At 48.2% G+C, this 20,757-nt stretch overlaps 1 protein-coding gene across 4 annotated transcripts in view; it reads left to right on the forward strand.

The window, feature by feature from the left end:
- The window catches only part of LOC136829894 (prolyl endopeptidase), a 58,432-nt gene that overhangs the window by 14,646 nt on the left and 23,029 nt on the right, over positions 1–20,757 (forward strand). For all 4 annotated transcript variants that reach the window (XM_067089011.1, XM_067089012.1, XM_067089013.1 and 1 more), the window contains exon 5: positions 652–829. In XM_067089011.1, coding sequence (XP_066945112.1) covers positions 652–829 — 178 coding nt within the window. The remainder of the gene's footprint in view (positions 1–651; positions 830–20,757) is intronic.

A 20,757-nucleotide genomic window follows, 5' to 3' on the forward strand; every position in this document is an offset into this window, starting at 1 on the left:
TTTGATTTGTTTATAAAAAAATAGTTAAACCAGACCACTGAACTACAAAATTTTACCTTTTGTATTATTATTTATTATTCAGATGAGCCCTATTCATATGCAACAAGCCTACAGGGGCCACAGACTTGAAATTCAAGCTTCCAAAGAATATGGTGTTAGTTTGAAAGAAGTAACAGAGGGCTTTTCCCAAAGAATTTGCTTTTATATAAAAATAAATAGGTTTCCAGACAGATTAGTGCTTCACAAAAACTACAATTGGTAAGTTACCATAACCAACAGCTGGACTTCAGCTCACTAAAAGTTAATCACATATGTAAAGACCAAGGGTTTGTATGTTAGAAAAAATACAGATTACTTTAAAAAATTTGTCATTTCTGATAAATTATCTTGATGGACTTGAGTGTAGTTTTTGTCATTCTCTGATGATTGAACATTAGTAATTCACGTAAAATGATCTGTTGTTAGTGTAAGATTAAATTCCTTGCAGAAGAAAAATTGGTCATTAGGGGTGGTCACCAAGTGCCCTAATGTTTAACAGGTTTGCCCAATTCTTAGGCTGGATATTTTCTTGTCTGTATACTGTACAGTGTATCTGTTTTTTGTATTGATGACTGAATACAATAATAATCGTATTTATTGTTCTTATTACAGTGTTATGTATGTTCAGGACTCCCTAGATAGTGAAGCCAGAGTATTCCTAGATCCCAACAAGCTCTCAGAAGATGGGACCATTGCGATTTCAGGCTCTGCGTTCAGTGAAGATGGGGAGATCTATGCTTATGGTCTGAGTAGTAGTGGCTCTGATTGGATATCCATTCATTTCAAGAAGGTATGGTTAACTGAAGAAGTACTTTTACATAAGTAACCTACCAAGTAACTACATAGCTATTATGTTTCATTTATTGGCAGCTTAAATTTGAAAATTCGCGGAAGCTTCCAATATTTTGGTGTAGGTAACTCACCCCACCCACTTTCGGGGAAGGATAGGTACAATGCAACTGACAAGCCCAATTAGTTTCTGCCTGTTGACGTCAGCTTTCATTTGATTTAATATAATTCACCGAATGGTTTTCATCGTTTTTGGTGAAGTATTCTTTGTCTTGGTAGCGATTGCACTAATTGCATTAGCTTATTTAGCTTGGACTTGTGCCTTTTATTAAGATGTCTGGCTCTAGTTCTGCTAGGAGTAGGTTTTGCAGCAAAGGCTGCAGCACCAGACTTACTTCAGTTGAGTATGACTCTCATACCATTTGTTTTCAGTGGAAAGGACAGAATTGCTCTTCAGTCTTGACTTGTGACGAATGGAAAGAGTGGGATCAGGGGAAATGGAAAACTTTTGACTAGTTATTTAGATAAGCTTGAGAAGAACAGATGAAGGAGAGCGGCTAGTCAGGGTTCTCCTGTTTTGCCTGCCCTTCCAACTTTTGTAACTGCATTTTCCCCTATCACCAGTCCTCCGACTTTACCTGTGACTCCATTATCCAACTTCCAACCTTCCGAACCCAATGCCATCACCAATCTGGAAGCCAGAATGGACCAGAAATTTGGTCTCTTAGTTAACACTATATCTCAGATAGGGGCTTCAGTGAGGGGGGGGCGCCCCTCATGGATGAGATTAGTGCCAGTGATCACGATGCAAGTGTTGTGTCAGTGGAGGAGGTGGCTACTCGTCCCACCAATGCTCCTAGACGAAGGTCCCTGCCAGACTCCCCTAAACCTGGGAGGAGGCAAACCGTAAGTCCAAGGGAGGTTGGTGGGGTTTGCCCACGGGCAGTCGCCCCCCCCCCTCCAACTGAGCTTGTTGTATGAGATTCCCAGGACTCAGCGGACAGCCGCTGGAAATGCGTTCACAACGGAGTTCATGCCCTTTCATCAAGTGATTCGGATTCGGGATCCAACGAATCCAAGTGCAAAGCGAGTCAGAAGTGCAGTTGGCGCTTTAAAAGTGCATCCAGGCCACTGAAAAGGCCGACATCCGCAGCTGATTCTGAATTTCCAATCCCATGCAAGTGGACCAGAGATCGGGATCAGAGTCCCAGACCATCATGTAGTTTTTGGGATGATCCATCTAGTGCATTGCCCGCAATGGCTGTGCCAGAGCGTCAATTTTTGTCGCCCAAGTGGGTCTCCAAGAAATATGTAGATCGTGCTTCAGGATCCAAGGGATCCAGTTTAGTGGGATCTAGAGGATCCAAGTATGTAGTGAGATCCGAGGGATCCAGGTATTTAGTGGGATCGGAGGGATCGAAACATCCATCGGGATCCTAGGGATCCATTCTTCCAGTGGGATCCGAGGGATCCATTCATCAAGTGGGATCTGCGGGATCCAAGTGTTTAGTCAGATCCAAGGGATCCAAGCACACAGTGGGATCTAGAGGATCCGATGTACTTGTGGGACCAGATCAATACATAGTTTGTGCGCGGTTGTCATTGTGCGCTCTCCCCTTCTGAAGCTGGCGCCAACCTCATCCAGGCACCTGGCACCACACTCCACTTCTCATTCTGTTGAGGATCCTTCTCTGGAACCAATTCAGCGACGCTTAGACGGCATTCTAGACTGTTACGCAAACCGACAGTGACTCATGACCCCTAGGATTTGGCTCTTTCACCCATTTCGTCTGAAGAAGAGGCTGTAGAACAGGATCAGCCTTCTTCAGCCTACGCTTTTCTTTGGAAGTACTTCTTGTTTTGCTTCCCGGACTTCTTTTCACCAGCGACTCCATCTTCGCCGAGTTCGGCTTTTATGATGAGACAGCCTGTGGAAGCTTCTAGGCTGTCTAAGATGGTTCTATCGTCGTCTTCGAAGAAAGCTCTGTCAGGCATTACGAGCTGGCTGACAGAAAAGAGGGATCTGAGGAAATTGATGTTTTGCGCTCCTCCTCGTTATCTAAGAGGAGGTACTTGTTGTATGTTACTGGGGAAGCCCCGTCATTGGGAGTTTCTGCCTATAGATCAGACTGTCAGCGCCTTAGCGAAGAAAATAGAAGACTGTGCTCCTCTCCAAGATGACTTCACTACAGACTGGCTGGGAGTGCTCTCATGTGCAGATAAGGCGATCAGGGATGGTTCCCAGGAGCTGGCAGCCTTGTTCGTGGTGGGAGTGCTTAGGAAGCAAGAATAGTGGTGTTCATTCACTTCTAAAGGGGTCACTCCTTCCCAGAGATCCACACTTCTTTTTGCTCCTTTAGATCAGCATAGTCTCTTTCCCCATGCCGTAGTAGAGCATATCGCAACGGATTTGCAAAAGAAATCTACTCAAGGTTTATTGGCTCAGTCCACCAAACGTCTGAAGGGGTCTGGACGTTCTTCATCTTCCTCATCTTTGCGCCCAGAACGGTTTCACCTCTACAGCAGGCATTTCGAAGCGGTAGAGGCAGGTTCCAGCCCTGTTCTCGAGCATATTCTAGATCTGTTCGACCAATCAAGAAATCAGCAGTCAAGCCTTCCGCTCACAAGTGAGGATACTATCCTCTGTGTACCAGTAGGGGCCAGGCTTCTACATTTTTGGAGCAAGTGGGAGGACAAATGTAGGACCTTGGGCTTTAGAGGTGATCAGGGAGGATATTCCATCCTGTTCAGGGAGAATCCTCCCTTAGTGTCCTCTCCTATCAACTTGGCGGTCTACTCTTTAGGCTCAGAGAGGTATTTGGCCCTGTCACAAGAAGTCTCGTCTCTGCTCACCAAGAGGGCCATAGAAATAGCCGAAGATGTCAGCACGCGTTTTTTCACAACCGCGTGTTCGTCATCCCAAAGTCATTGGGAGGTTGGAGACCTGTCCTGGACTTCAGCGCCCTGAATTTCTATGTTCAAACTACAAAATTCAAAATGGAAACCACCCATTCAGTTTTGTCTTCCATTCATCAAGGGAATTGGATAGCAACTATAGACATGCAGGACGCATATTTCCATGTTCCAGTCCACCCAGAAGCAAGGAAATATCTGTTTGTGTTCCAGGACAAGGTCCCAATTTCGAGTGCTGTGCTTCGGACTGTCGACAGCCCCACAAGTTTTCACCCGTGTCCTCGCCCCGTTAGCAAAGTGGCTACATCTCATGGGGATCAACATTTGTCTCTGTCAAGACAACTGGCTCCTACGCTCCCCCTCGGAATCAAGTTACACAGAGGACCTCAAAAGGATTCTTCTGTTAGCCCAAGAGTTGGGCCTGTTGATTAACTTAGACAAATCTAAGTTAGTCCTGAGTCATTCGCTTCTATATTTAGGAATGAAGATCAACTCTCGGACTTTTTGGGCTTTTCCATCTGACAAGAGAATCCAATCCTGCATTTGGACAGTTCAGAACTTCCTCTATCCTGTCATGCTTGGCCAACGAGTGGATAAGTTTACTGGGAACCCTCTCATCCATAGAAAAGTTCGTTCCATTAGGGAGACTTCACACGAGGGTGTTACAGTTTTTTCTAAAGGCCAGTTGGCAGAGGAAGATTCTTGCGGACTCGTTTATTTTCCCGATCACTCCCGAGATCAAGGAGGACCTTCAGTGGCGGCTTGTAACAGGAAGATTTGCAGAAGGGAAACATCTACACCCTCTGAGCCCCAACCTCACATTATATTCAGACGCGTCAGATCTGGGCGGGGGGGCTCTGCTAGAAAACAAGGAAGTTCCAGGGACATGGTCACAATCTGAGAGAGAATTTCATATCAACGTGAAGGAGCTGAAGGCAATACACTTGGCCCTTCAGCACTTTGCAACAGTGACTTTCAACTCCACAGTCATAGTCCACTTGGACAATACGACAGCTCTGGCCTACATAAAGAATCAGGGAGGGACCCACTCCTCTTCACTGTATCAAGCAACCAGAGATCATATCTGGGCACAAGAAAACCAAACCAAGATTGTCACCCGCTTTATACAGCGCAAACTAAATGTCACAGCAGACGAATTAAGTTGTTGCAAACAGGTCCTACCCACAGAATGGACACTGAATCCTCAGGTAGCCTATGCACCAACCTGTGGAAACGGTGGGGAAAGCCGTCGGTAGATCTATTTGCAACATTGAGGAATCACTGACTTCCTTTGTATTGCTCGCCAGCCCTGAACCCTCTTGCGTGGGCAATGGATGCGATGCTCCAGGACTGGTCGAACCTGGACATCTACACCTTCCCACTATTCAGCATGGTGAGAGACGTAATCAACAAATTTCTCCTACATGACAACACATCGATGACTCTGGTAGCTCCTTTTTGGCCACAGAAGGAGTGGTTTCCAGATCTCCTCAATCTCCTGGTAGACAAAATCTACTCAAGAGCCTCCTTTTCACCGGTTCCATCAAGGACTAACCACTCTTGCTCTGACAGGCTTCAGACAGTCAGGAAGCTTGTCAGAGCAAAAGGCTTTCCGAGATCAGCTGCGGAAGCAGTTGCAAGTTGTAGACGCAGGTCTTCCTCCGTCTACCAGAATGGACAATATTCCGCAGCTGGTGCAGAAGACGATGTATCATCTACTTCTACCTCTGTAGCACAAATAGCAGATTTTTTGCTATTTTTAAGGCTTCCCAAGGATTAGCTACAACCATGATCAAGGACTACAGAGTGATGCTCAACTCAGTGTTTGGACATAGAAGTCTGAATTTGTCAACTGATAAAGACATCGGTGACCTTATCAAATCACTAGACACTTTGAAACAGGAGAGTCAGATTCCGTATATCTAGGTGTTGTTTTAAAATGGCTCACAGGTCCTCCCTTTGAACCTCTTCAATCCACATCCCTCAGGGATCTTACAAGGAAGACACAATTTTTAGTCTTTCTAGCTACTGCTAAAAGAACTAGTGAGTTGCAGGCTTTGAGCAGGAATGTGGGGTTCACACAAGGAGACGTGGTCTGTTGCTTTACTATGGGGTTCTTAGCAAAGGATGAAATGCTGTCTTTTCCCTGGCCCAGTTCATTCGCAATCAAAGGTTTAACTGACGTTTTAGGTCCTATGGACCAAGAGAGATTTCTTTGTCCAGTAAAAGCAATAAAGTATTATCTGGAGAGGACTAAGAGAATCAGAGGCACGTTTCCTAACCTCTGGTGTTCAGTTAAGGAACCGACCTGTCCGTTGACGTGATTTCCGAGCCGCACATTAAGATTCAAGAGGAAGACTTGCCAATTTGCAAGGTTAAAGCCCACAAAATTAGGGTAGTAGTGACTTCGCTTTCCTTCCAGCGAAATTTATCCCTCTCTGCAATTTTTCAATCCACCTTCTGGAGGTGCAAGTCAGTGTTACCCTTGACTCATTATCTGTGGCTGGCATGGTGTTGGGGGAGGAAAGATAGGGAGTATTCTTACATTCCTCTATCCACTCACCTTGAATTTAGGTTGTTGAGTTGTGGGAAATTGGGGATTACTGAGTACCTGGAGCACCCATCATTCGTTGTGTCTTGTTATGAATGGGTTATGGTAACTGGTTTTTTATGTGGTGTATTTGTAACTTGTTTTTATGGTTTTTGTTTTGGTACTGCACCCAGGGCAAGGGCTTTTGTGTTTTATTGTATGCTTTGGCAGCCATCGGAGTACTCCTCAGCTGCAAGGCCCCACTGATGTAGAGGTGCCTCTGGCTTTACTGCCATGCCACTACGGTCGAGATGAGCCGCGTCAGAGGCAGTATTTTCCTGCTGTAGCTCTCTCACCAGGTGGCGTACAACAAACATTGTATCAGTGTTAACTACTTGCTGTTTCAAAATTCATTTCCATTCATGAGTGTTGTTTAAGTAGTGCATGCCCATGCATCCCACCTCCTGCCAATGTGGAATTCAGCTTTGTAGTTACTTGGTAAGTTACATAAATAAAAATGACATTTTTATGATAAAACAAAGTTTTATATACTTACCAAGTAACTACATGATCAAAGCCCTCCCTCCTCCCCTCTCATGGGCATAGGCCATAAACAAATTGGGCTCGTTGGTAGTTTTTTACTTATCCTTCCCCGAAAGTGGGTTGGGCAAGTTACACCAAAATATTGGAACGCTACCACGAATTTTCAAATTTAAGCTGCCAATAAATGAAAGGTAATAGCTATGTAGTCACTTGGTAAGCATATATTATAAGACTTTATTTTATCAAAAAAATGTAATTTTTGCCATTGTGTATAAGTTTTTTTATTGTCTTTCTTAGCAGTTATATACTTTTCCTACATGGGGCTTGACACACATTTCCTGTACGTACTCTCTGTTTCCTTGTGCCTTTTCTACCTAAATTCTTCTCTTGTCTGAGTCTACATTTACACCCTTTTAGATTTTCCGGTCGATGTCAGGTGCCTTCCATATGTACCACTTTTCTAAATGAGTGTTCCTCTTCCCTTCTGATCACATGACCGAACCAGCTCGGTATATTTTCTAGCCTCAAAGCCCCATACTTCCCAGCATCCTCATCTGTGTTTCACTATTCTTATCAGACATCAACAATCAGTTAGTCATATGGATACATTTAAAAGCATTTTGTTGAACAAAATAAACATGCAGAATGTAAAGTGTGCCAAAAATAATGTATAATTAAACCATTTATATTTAATGCACTGCAGAAAAAAATAGAAGTAAAAACAATTGAAGAAAGATATCACGATTGTTTTGTTTACCTCCAAACTGTTGATTAAGCGGTAGTTTTATTTACGTAACTTACCAAATAATTACATAGCCATTGTTTCTACTTTATGCAGCAGCTCAAAATTTAAAATTCGCAGTAGCACTCTCTTGTTTTGGGTGTAGTTACCCCGCCACTTTCGGGGAAGGATAGGCACAACACATCTAAAGAGCTCATTTCGTTTCTGCCAGTCAGTGACTGAACTCTTGGTCATTGGCAGCTCTGATTTTGTTAATTTTCACCGGATGGTTGCTGTTATTCTTCATTTGGTGAAGTACTTTGTTCTTTTTGGTAGCGCAGTCCTGTTAGTTAGCTTAGCTAATTCACACTTCTCTTTTTGTGACTTCCCGATTTTGACTTATTAATCATGTCAGATTCTAGCCTATCTAGTATAAGATATTGTAGTAAGGGCTGTAAGAATAGGTTGACTCTAGTCAAATATGACAATCGTACTGTTTGTAGTTCGTGCAGGGAACAAGTTTGCTCTCCTGAACTTTGCTGTGAGGAGTGTGTAGGCTAGGATAAGGGGTAGTGGAAGACTCTTGATGCATATTTAGACAAATTACAGCGTGACAGACTTATGAAAGCTGCTGCTAGGGCTGAAGTGAAGGCTTCTGCTAGTCAGGCTTTGTCTTTGGGGGTTGATGTGACTCATTTACCTATTCCTGCAACACCTGGGACCGCTTTTTCCCCTATCTCAAGTCCTCCGACTTTTCCTGCAACTCCGATCCCTGGCTCTCATTCCTCTGATCCCAACGCCATTGGCAGCTTAGAAGATTGTGTTGACAAGAAATTTGAGTTATTAGTGAACACCATTTCTCAAATTGGGAATTCTGTGCATGTCCTCATGGACAGATTCAATAGTGTGAGTGCAGTGTCAGTGGAGGGGGCGGCTACTCGTCCCACCAATGCCCCTAGACCAAGGTCCCTGCTAAACTCTCCTTGCTCACCTGGGAGGAAGCAACCTGGCAGTCCAAGGGAGGTCGGTGGGGTTTGCCCATGAGTAGTCGTCGCCATATCCAAGCCTGTTGTCCACCTGTCCCAGGACTCAGAGGATCGCCGTTGGAAAGGCATCTGAATGGACGTACATGCCTTATCTTCTAGTGACTCGGACTCTGGCGCTCATAAGCGCAGTCGGCGATTTGCCAATGTTTCAAGACCGTTGAAAAGGTCTGGTACCCCAGTGGACGAGGACGTTCCTCCGTCTCGTAAGCGAGCGTTGGATAGAGCTCATAGTCCTGTGCCCTCCTGTAGTTTTTGGGAGTCTCCTCAAGCTTCTCGTTCCCTTTTGATGGACACCAAGTGCCACAAATTGTGTAAGAAAATGCTTGTCAGTCCAGCGTTGGACATATATTGTCCGAATGCCCAGAGTCCAAGAGTTTAGTGCCCGACTGTAAGAAATCAGTGTCCGAGCGACATTCTTTGGAGCGTCCGTTGTCTGTGCTTCTAACAAGTGGACGTCCAGTGTCCGTCCATTCTGAGAGTGATCGTGTTTTGTTGGAACAGTCTGCACTTGGACATCAAGTGTCCGAGTGTCTGTCTTATGGACGCCCAGCTCTTGAGCATCCTCCCTTTGGGCGCATAGTGTCCGAATTGCAGACTTCAGATCTGTGCACCAGATTAGTGAGCTGACGTCCAGGGACCTAGCATCCAGTGTTAGCAGGCGCCAATGTTGATGTTTGTCCGCCTTCCAGCATTTGTCCAGCGCCACAGGTGGTACTTGCTGTTTCCTGTGTGTCCTGTGCCAATTCTCTTGCCGTTGAGGATCCTTCCCTAGTTCCTATTCAACAATCCTTAGATAACATCTTGAACCTGTTGCAGAACCCATCTACAGCAACTCAAGCTCCCTCGGATTCTCCGATGTCCCCGATTTCCTCTGAGGAGGAACCAGTGGAGGACGACGTTCCTACGTTGAACTACGCAGCTCTGTTGCGGTTCTTCCTGTAGTGCTACCCGGACTTCTTTTCTCCAGCCGCCCCTTCTTCTCCAGGCTCGGCATTTATGATGCAACAACTGATAGGAGCGGCTAAGTTGCTGTGTTTGATTCTGTCCTCCTCCTCCAGGAAAGCATTCGCACATATCACCGTATGGTTGTCAGAGAAGAGGGACATAAGCAAAGCAGTGTTCTGTTTGCCTCCTCCTCATCTTATATGACAGAAGTATCTGTCCTATTCTACTAGGGAAGCTCCATCCTTGGGAGGTTCTGCCTCCTCTCAAGGGGACTTTTCCAGTCTCATTGATGCTGCTTGTCGGTCAGCCTTCTCGTCCGCTAGGATTTTGTTTACCTCATCAGAGCTGGACCATTTGCTGAAAGATATTTTTAAGGATTTCAAGGTTCTGAGTTTCCTCAGTTGGACCATGGGTGTGCTAGCAAAGAAGATCGAGGACTGTGCATCACTTCAAGAGAATTTTCCCTTGGACTGGTTGGGAGTTCTGGCCTGTGCAGATCGTGCAGTGAGGGACGGCGCCCATGAACTAGCCACTATTTTCATGACTGGTGTACTGAAGAAACAAGACTTATGGTGCTTGTTCACCTCTAAGGGGGTCCCTCCTTCTCAGCATTCTTCCCTTCTGTTTGCTCCCTTGGACAGCAACAGCTTATTTCCTCAAGAGACTTTAGAACAGGTGGCAAGAGAGTTGCAGAAGAAATCCACCCAAGATCTACTCGCTCAGTTCACCAAGAGGACTAGGATCTCGACACGTCCTTCTTCCGCTGCAGTTCCTTCGACCAGGACTTCTTCTCCGTTTCCTCAGCAACCTTTTGAGGGAGTAGAGGTTGTGTCCAGTCCCTTCCGAGAGCCAATTTGCATCCAGTGCGACCCAGCAAACAACCCTCTAACAAAACCACCTCTTTCAAGTGAGCTACCTGTCCTCCATGCCCCGGTGGGAGCAAGACTACTTAATTTTTGGAACAGAGGGGAGTCAAGAAAAGTAGACCCTTGGGTGCTCCAAGTACAGGCAGTGCTCGAGTTATGATAATTTGCCTTATGATAGTTCGATTTTGCGTTGGGGTAAGCCAATAATACTGATACGACAATATTTAGAAAATATTTTTAAATTTAGCGCTGGTGCAAGCAGCAGCATGCAATCAGGCAGTGAGAGAGACCAAATTACCATAGACCAACTTCTTCTCCTCCATCTCTTTATCCCATCTTCTAGTTAAGAAAGTAAAAGAGAATGATGAAAGTACCGTAATGATAGTTACGTTATACTCTTGTGTAAATGCGTAAAGCCATAAACAACCAAATGAGAAACTGTTTTGCTTATAACCAAATCGGGAAACAACAGCTGTTTTGTCTGTATTTCAACCATCGTATGGTAGTAAACAAGTATTGTAGTTGTGTTACAAATGTCGTTAAGTAGGATAGGACTGATATATTTTTACGTTATGCCCTTACTCGCTATGGGTAAAAGCTCGGCAAGGAAATATACTGCTAAATTTAAGCTATAAGTTGTAGCTAAAGCTGAGAAAACAATGTTCAAGCTGCTAATGACTATAAATTATTGTGCATCAGCAACTGGATGAAACTCGACCGTAAATAAAATTGGAGAGAAAGTATTTTAATCAAAACTACTGTACTGGGCATGAAAGAACACATATTACTGCTGTTTTTACTTGGATAAAAGATAAATACATAAAGCTCGTATTATGATGAAATCAAGTGAAAATAGCGAATGAAATTGATTTTTTTTTTTTACACAAAACAAACATGCCTCCAAACGGCCAATGTCATCTATGAAAATAAAAAATAGCTAAACTAATTTCACAACGAGACGTATTTAAGTTATATTTCAACTTAAAAACAATTAGTGTAATGAAAAAACCCTGCCCAATATAAAGAGAGTATCTAAAGATTCATTTATGCTAACTAGAAGCAAGAAAAGCTCTCTGAACTGAGTTGAATATGGCGAAATAAACTTACCGCGTAATCGATTTCCAAACCAAAACATTGATCGCTATGATCGCAATTTAAAATACAAAATCAAAGTAAGTATATATACAATATTATTGGATACAGTGAAGTAAAGCATAACATTTTAAAAGATCCATGGAAAAGATGCATATTCTTTATGTTGATGTTTGTATAATACCGGTACAATATTAATATGTGAATATAGAGTACAGTATAATGTAGGCTAGGCTACTGTATGTGTATACGACATACCATAGTGTAAGCTAAGCTAATTCTTGTTTGTTATTCAATTTCTCTCTGTATTGAATTATCATAAGTCAATCTGCATGAACCTCCACAATTAGCTGATATTAATAATTACTATACCGTATATGTATGGAGTATACTTTATAGTGTAGGCTAGGCTACAATATATGTATACATGGTACTAAATACCCTAGTGTAGACTAGGCTATACTCGAGATACGTTTTTTCCAACAAATGATGGTTTTTTTGGAACCTAACCCCATCATAAGTAGGGGTCTGTATTAAAAGAAGGCTACGCCATCCCCTTCAGGGAGAAACCTCCCTTAGTAACCTCTCCCATCAAATTGACAGCCTACTCTGTAGGCTCAGAGAGGTTTGCGGCCCTGTCTTGAGAAGTTTCGGCTCCGCTCGAGAAACAGGCAGTGGAGGAAGTCGAAGACACGATCACAGAGGGATTTTACAATCGCCTCTTCGTAGTCCTCAAATCATCAGGGGTTTGGAGACCTGTCCTGGACGTCAGTGCTCTGAACTTCTTTGTCCAAGCTATGAAGTTCAAGATGGAAACGAATCAATCTGTCCTGTTAGCCATCCATCAGGGAGATTGGATGGTGGTGATAGATATGGAGGACGCTTATTTCCGTGTTCCAGTTCACTAGGATTCAAGGAAGTATCTGAGGTTCATGTTCCAGAACAGGGTCTTCTAGTTTCAGGCCCTGTGCTTCGGCCTCTCCATGGCCCCACAAGTTTTTACCCGAGTTCTCGCTCCATTAGTGAAGTGGCTACACTTAATAGGAATCAACGTGTCTTTATTTGTTCCGACACAATATACAAACCCTCGGTCCTTTACATTAGGAGATACTTTCAGGCGTAGGCTGGAAAACGGCCGTTGAACTTCAACAAGGTGGTTAGGCAGTTACTGTCCGGGAGGCGGAGCACGCCTGCCCGGATGTAAACATTCAATTTGCTTTCGGCCGTCGTAGCGCACGGACGTTGTTCTTCGCTCTCTGCCTGACTGCATTTTTCTTCATCATTCTTGGTGGAATTTTCCTTTTTCAATTTTGTGTTATGGATAAATCATCTAAATCCTCCCATCCCCAGCGTGTATGTCCTGGGGTGGGAGGAAAAAGTGTAATTCCTTTAGATCTAGAGTCGATGTGGACCCACACGCTCTCTGCACATCTTGCAGGGGCGGGTGTGTTCATCTTTGACTCTACTTGTAATGAGTGTTGTTTGTGGTCCTCCGAGCAATGGGGCAAGTTCGGAAGGAGGAGATCTTACCTTCAGAAAGCCTACCAAGGAGTCGTCCGAGGAAATCGCCCCGACGACCCGTTGGTGGCCGATGTTTCGGGTTCGTTTCTACCTCCCAGCGAACTTCCTCTTCTTGCTCCCTCTCCCTGGGTGAGGATTCCCCCTCCCCTTCCTCTTACGTTTCTTCGTTTGTGGAAGGGCACGGGGAGAGTTGGACCGCTGGCTTCATCTCGGAAGTCTCTTCCCGTTCGGAGGGGAGTTTTCCCTTCGGAGCGGGTGGAGGCTTCTTCTATTAACCCGACTTTTGCTTCAGGTACCAGGCTCGATAGCCAGACGATGATACCAAGTTCACCTGGCTGCACCGGGCCTACCTGGCTCGACTCTGGAAGGTTTGGCTCCCATGGCCCCTCTCCAGTCACAACCCACACGGCAGCAACAGCCACTACCACGACTGTCACCTTCTCGCGGTTTGTCCAGATGCCGATTTCAGTTGCTTCCGCATCTGGACACCCAGGTATCGGCGTCATCCGCGGGCCAGCACGCTGTTCCCCTGCCACCTGGCTTTCTGGCACCATTCTCGCACTGGCCCCTCCTACATGGTGACGTCATCGCACCCGTATGTGACTGTTGCTGCCCCGTTGCTGAACATGGCCTGGCCTTGGATACGGTTCCCTCGTCTGTCTCTCCAGCCCGGCCCTTCGCCTCTGCCTCAGTTCCCTTTCCAGCGACCTTGGCGCGGCCCGTACCAGATCTGCATGCGGGAGGGGCGGCGCTTGCATCCCTGGCCCCGCCCGCCGGTTCCTGGCGACCACGCTCTCGCTGCCCAGGCAATTGCTGGTCCGAGCTCCGCCCGTCTGCCCGGTTGCACCTTCTGCTGTTGTGGCCCCTCCCGCTGTTCCTGTTCCTGCTGTTCCTGAGTCCGCGTCTTCGCTTTCTTGGATTGGTGATCTGACTGCTTTCCTGAAGCAGATGGTGAAGAAGAAGAAGAAGAAGAAGAGGTCTAGGAAGGTGTCGCTGTCGTCTTCATCTTCGCCTTCATCGTTGTCGCCGTCTGCTGCTTCTTCCTCTTCCTCTTCCAAGGCTTCGGCGTCAAGAAGAAGAAGTCTGTCTCTCCCCCCCCTAAGAAACCTCGTACTGAGATTTCTAAGGGTCTGTCTCCTTCCACACAGAAGGCAGTGGGTTCTCTCGTTGGTTCTTCCCGATCTTCGGATCAGGGAACCGCTGTTCCGGCCTCCGGGCCAGGGGCAGCGGGAACCAAGGGTGTGCAGACCAAGGTCGGCACTCTCCCCGCTGCGCCTAAGAAACCTCCTGCTTCTAAGGCCAGCGAGACCGCTGCGTCGGACTCTCGTTCGCGAGTTGCTCCGAGTACCCGGGTCTCCAAGGAGACCAGGATACCCCAGTCTGTTACGGTGGACACTTCTCGCCGTACAGACCAGGGCGTGGGACGAGAGAAAGAGCCGGGGCATGCAGGTGCCCCTTCTCTTCCTGCTGGCACTCCATCCAGTGCCAGGTCAGGTTCCCGGGATAATGCTTCAGCCCCGAGGGGCCGAGTGCATGGAGAAACAGGGAAGAAGTCCCCTGCTCAGTCTTCCCGAGGCTTGGCCTCGAAGAAGTCTGGGGCGCGTCTAGAGGACAGCGCAAGCTCGCCCAGCCAGCCGCGCGTTCGACTCCTCCCAGTCCCAGGCGCCCACGCACGCCAGACTGGCTCAGGGGAGGCGAATCGCGGCTCGACTCGCGAGCCGCTCCGCTCTCCTCGGGAGACCGTTTCACCTGGGATGAAACGTTCTCCTCGACCTGAGGGCCCGTCATCACCGCTGGTTGGTGACCGCCCTCGGCCTGCTGCCTCTACTGGTTCTGCCAGTAAGGGCAGTGGGAGCGCCCGATCTTCCTCCCCTGTCCCCTCCGCTCCTTCGGTCTCCTCCAAAGGGCGTGAGTCGGAGAGGAGGAACTCTGGGGAGTGTTCTCCTCAGAGTTCAACTGCATGGGGTATGTTCCTGGCTCGGTCCTTGGCTCGACCAGGTCCTATGCCCGTGTAGTTCAGGAAGATCCTCAGGGGTCTGCCGAGGTTCTCCCCTCCTGCGGGGAGAGTAGTTCGGGAGGACCGCACCCTGGAAGGACTTGAAGGTCCTCTGCCTCAGGATGCGGACACCCCAAATACAGAGGACTTTTTCGGAGGTTATAGCGCTGATTCGTCGGCACAATGACCTCGGGAAGGGACCACGCTTCGCCGTCTGTGGATTGTCCTTCCGCGCCTCGAATCCTTCTGGGGTCCTAAGAAGGAACCCAAGGCTTCGTGGGGCTGCCGTGGTCCACGCTTGCGAGGGGGTACTCGATCAGGTGAACGGTCTTGTGTCTGGGCAAGACAGTTCCCTTCGATCGAGCCGCCGGAGAAGCTTCTTCCTCCCCTCTACCTCGTCAGAAGCGCTTTTACTCTCCAATAGAAGGAGCGTTGCTGACTAAACAGGTTGACCCGGACCTGACTCGTCTGGATCCGGGTCTTCGCTGCAGCAATTGTCGGCAGAGAATGTTTCTCTCTCCCAGCAAGAAGCTGCAACCCTGGAAGCCACCGCCATGGCGGCCTTTCAGGCAGTCTCCTGGCTCGATCTGTGGTCCTTCACAGTATCGAAGGTAGCCGCTTCCTCAGGCGCCATCGCACCTGGGAGGACTCTGCTTTTGGGAGACTGTGCCAGTCTGGAGGTAGGGCTATTTCCTACCTTGCCCACCAGACTGCAAACCTGTGGGCAAACTTGGTGTTAAAGCGAAGAGACGCCGTTCTCTCTCGCTTTGCCAAGTCTGTGGGTCCCAGTCGGCAACGCTCTGCGGAATGGACCGTTGCTGGGTTCCTCCTCTCTCTTCCCTAGAGAGTTGGTGGATGCCGCGGGTAGACAAACGCCGTGCCGATGAGAACGACCGGCTTGTCCACCAGGCAGTGGTTAAGACCTCCGGGTCTTCTCGTTCCACTGCAGCCAGGTCTTCGGGCCAGGCTGGCCCTTCCTCGGCCCCTAAGAAGTCCCAGTCTTGAAGGGGTCCCGAGGAAACACCCAGCCTTCTTCTTCCTCGAAAAGGGGGTTACTCCGTCCTTTTCAGCCCCCTTTCAATCCGGTAGAGGGGCAAGGGTAAGAAGAAGAAGGGGAAACGCTAGAGGCGGCGTTCCCCCAGAAGCTGCCAAAGGTGGGGTGCCTGTCGAGCCATTAGGCAACGTGGCAGCGACATGGAGCCGAGACCTGGATAGTGGATGTTCTTCGGGAGGATATCTCCTACCCTTCGAGTCTCGGCCTCCCCTCACCTACACTCCGGTCCATCTCCAAACTTATCTTTCAGGTTCGTTGAAGGACATCGCACTACAGCAAGAAGTGCAAGCCATGCTGAGCAAGAATGCTGTAGAAGTCGTGGTCGGACCAGTCTCCAGGCTTTTACAGCCGGATCTTTCTCGTAGAGAAGGCATCAGGGGATGGAGACCAGTCATAGACCTCTCCTTTGAACCGTTTCTTCGCCAGACTCGGTTCACGATGGAAACAGCACGATCGGTGCTGGCCTCCATCAGGGAGAACGACTTCATGCTTACGGTGGACTTGAAGGATGCGTATTTTCAAATACCCATCCATCCGCCCTCGCGCAAAATACCTCCGCTTCGTCCCTCGGGAGTCGGTCTTCCAATTCAGGGCACTTTGTTTCGGGCTCTCGACCGCTCCCAGGTGTTCACGAAAGTGTTCTCTCTCGTGTCAGCTTGGGCCCACTCGCACGGGATACGTCTTCTGAGGTATCTCGACGACTGGCTAGTCCTGGCGAGCTCTGCCGCAGTTGCTACAGGACAGGGATCGTCTCCTCGAGTTTTGCCAGGATCTAGGGATCGTGGTAAATCTGGAGAAGTCAGATCTCACCCCAAGCAGAGGGACGAAATACCTGGGCATGCTGATAGACACGGTGGCAGCAAAAGTCTTTCCCTCGGACTCTCGTATCAGCAAGTTCAAGGAGGCAGCACAGTTGTTCCTGTCTCGACAGGAGCAACAAGCTCGGCAATGGCAAGTCGTCATCGGTCACCTGTCGTCATTAGAAAAGCTAGTTCCTCAACCGAGGGATGGGGCGCACACCTGGAGGAGTTGCTGACTTCGGGAGTGTGGCACCGAGACGACAAGCACCTTCACATCAATATTCTGGAGCTCAAGGCGGCCTTCCTGGCTCTCCAGGAGTTCCAGGATCGAGTGATGGGACACTCCGTGGTGTTGATGAGCGACAATACCACGGTAGTGGCATATGTCAACAAGCAGGGGACTGGTGTCCCATCAGCTTCATCAGTTGGCAATGCAGGTGCACGAGTGGGCAGTAGCTCACTCGGGTAGAGCTGTCAGCCAGATACATTCCAGGCAAGAGGAATGTAGTGGCGGACAAGCTCAGCCGCCAGAGCCAGGTGGTAGGGACCGAATGGTCCCTCCATCAGGAAGTAGCGGAAAGGCTGTTCGACCTGTGGGGGGTCCAGTGATAGATCTGTTAAGCCACCCGGCACAACAGAAAACTTCAGGTCTTCTGTTGGTCGTGCGGACCCATGGGCCGCTGCGGAGGACGCTTTCCAACATCCGTGGGACAACCTCGACACGTCGCCTTTCCTCCATTCTGTCTGATTAGCCGGGTAATCAGCCGAGTGATGATCACCCGAATCTCAGAATGACTCTGGTGGCACCCAAATGGCCACAGGCCAATTGGTACCCGGACCTGCTAGCTCTCCTCTCCGAGGCACCGAGAGATTCCCCTGGCCCAACCTTCTGCGTCAACCTCACGCACAGCGGTTCCACCTGGCAGTGCATTCCCTGTGTCTTCACGGCTGGAGGTTATCCACCATCTCTTGCGGCGAGAGGCTTTTCACGCCGCGCAGCAACAGAGATGGCAGGATACCTCAGAAGATCCTCCGCAGCGGTATACCAGGGAAAGTGGTCCGTCTTCTGTGGTTGGTGTCGTCGAAGGGTATCTCTCCGGTCAGAGCTACTGTTCAGCAGGTCGCGGGACTTCCTCGTCTTCCTTCGCCGAGAGAAGCTTCTCTCCATTTCAGCAGTAAAGGCTACCCGCGCACTTTCGGCCTAGTCTTGCGGCTGAAAGGAGTAGACATCTCTTCCTCTTTCGAGATTTCTCTACTCATGAGAAGCTTGAACGGTCTTGCCCACCCAGGGATCTCAGGCCCCTGCGTGGGATGTGACTCTGTTCTAAGGAGCCTGACTCGTGCACCTTACGAGCCTTTAAGAGAGTCGTCAGACAGGGATCTGACCCTCAAGACCGTTTTCTTGCTTGCCCTGGCGTCGGCGAAGAGAGTTGGCGAACTTCATGGACTTTCCTTTGATGTAAAACACTCAAGGGGATGGGGATCAGTTACGCTCGATTTCATCCCGGATTTTGTGGCGAAGACTCAGAATCCTTCGGTCCCTGACGCACGGTTCGAGTCCTTCACGATCCCCTCCCAGAGGACTTCGTAGATAATGATCCAGACGAGATGCTACTGTGTCCTGTTAGGGTGCTGCGGCGCTATCTGAAGAAGACTCAGCACCTCCGGCCTGAGTGTCGACGACTCTTCGTTAGCACCGGCTCGACCAAGAAAGAAGTGTCCAAGAACACCATCTCTTTTTGGCTTCGTGAGACAATAAGGAGAGCGTGCTCTGCTGCAGGAGAAGACGCGACCGTGCGCTTCGTCCGAGAGCTCACGAGGTCCGCAGCATTGGTCCATCCCTCGCATTCCGGAAGAATATGTCGGTACCACAGGTACTGAAGGCAGGTGTGGGTCCCGACAGACTACCTTCACTTCCTTCTACCTCCGGGATGTTGCACATAAGTCCTTGGACACTTTTTCCTTGGGTCCTGTGGTGGCTGCTCAACAAGTTGTGTAGCTTATCCAGCTCCCCTAACGGGACAGGTTGCATCTCGCCTATGTTGTACGGTAAGGATTGGGGAGATGTTTGTTGAGTGACTGGCCTCTTTTCCTTCTCCCTATCCTAAGCTCTCTTCCCACGGGCAGGGAGCGGACGTGCCGTTACAAGCTGGACCGGGCGATCGAGGCAGGTAAGCACATAACGTGAGCTTCCGTTCTATTTCCTTTCAGGTTATAGAAGCAACCCCCACTCCTTTCTCTTGCAAGGGGAGGAAAGAGTAAATGACTTTGAGACAAACCCAATGCTTGTATTTGCCTTATTGTCATCCGACGTCATTTCTTCCTAGCCTACTTCGCATGAACTGACGTTTCCCTCTTTCATGCAAAGGGTCCCACAAGTCTGACATAGATCTTGCGTTTCTTACAACCCGATCTTTTGTCAGAGGTGATTTTTTCCCTTCCTCGCTCTTACGACCAGGAAGGGAAGACAAGGTGGTGAACTCCAGTCAGTTCAGAGACTTTTCAGATTCCTCCCTCCAATCAGTAAGTCTCTAATGTAAAGGACCGAGGGTTTGTATATTGTGTCGGAACAAATAACAATTTTTGAAAGTAAATTGTATTTTTCCTAACTATACAAACCCGAGGTCCTTTACAGTTATGCCCACCTCATGCCACCCCTCAATCTGTACATGGGCCGAAAGGCAAATTGGAATGTTTACATCCGGGCAGGCGGTGCTCCGCCTCCCGGACAGTAACTGCCTAACCACCTTGTTGAAGTTCAACGGCCGTTTTCCAGCCTACGCCTGAAAGTATCTCCTAATGTAAAGGACCTCGGGTTTGTATAGTTAGGAAAAATACAATTTACTTTCAAAAATTGTTATATTTGGACGATTGGCTCCTTTGCTCCCCATCAGAAGCCCAATGCCCGGAGGACCTTCAGAAGACCCTTCAACTTGTGCAAGACCTAGGATTGCTGATGAACTTCAAGAAATCTTAATTAGTCCCTACACAGTCGATTCTTTATTTGGGGATAGTGATAGTTCTCTGAATTTTCGGGCATTCCTGTCACAGCAAAGGATTTGCAACTGCATTTCAAAAGTTCAAAAATTCATTTCCCTTCCGTCCTGCTTGGCCAACGCTTGGATGAGCCATGTGGGAATTCTGTCGTCAATCGAGATGTTTGTACCTCTGGGCAGGCTACACATCAGACCACTTCAGTTCTATCTCAGAGCCAACTGGCAGAGAAAGATTCTCCAGATTCATTGGTCTTCGAAATCACCCCCAAAATCAAGGAGGAACTTCGGTGGTGGCTGGCGGAGGACAGATTCATGACAGGGATGTCACTTTCTCTTGTGAACCCCAACTTAATGTTGTACTCTGACGTATCGGATCTGGGTTGGGGAGCCTTTCTCAATGGCTTGGAAGTATCATGTTTATGGTCCCTGACCAAAAGATGGTGATACACCTGACTTCAATTTTTTGTGACAGAGACCTTCGGAAAGACAGTTGCCGTACATTCAGACAGTATGACCACAGTGGCATACATAAAAAAACAAGGAGGAACCCACTCTTTTCCACTGTGCAAAGCAGCTAAAGGCTTTCTTCTATGGGCACAGAACAACAGGACCACTGTTCTAACCCGCTTCATCCAGGGCAAAATGAACGTTCTTGCGGGTGAACTGAGTCGCAGCAAACAGGTTCTACCGACAGAGTGGACACTCAATCCGCAGGTGTGCACCAACTTGTGGAAGCGGTGGGGAAAGCCGTCAGTAGACCTGTTTGCAATGTCAAGAAACCATCGTCTCCCTCTGTATTGTTCCCGACTCCAGATCCGCAGACGTGGGCAGCGGGTGCCATGTTGCAAGATTGGTCGGATCTCAACGTCTTCACCTTTCCTCCCGCCAACATGGTAAGAGAAGTGT

Source organism: Macrobrachium rosenbergii, chromosome 45, assembly GCF_040412425.1.
Source record: "Macrobrachium rosenbergii isolate ZJJX-2024 chromosome 45, ASM4041242v1, whole genome shotgun sequence".
Classification (NCBI taxonomy): Eukaryota; Metazoa; Arthropoda; class Malacostraca; order Decapoda; family Palaemonidae; genus Macrobrachium; species Macrobrachium rosenbergii.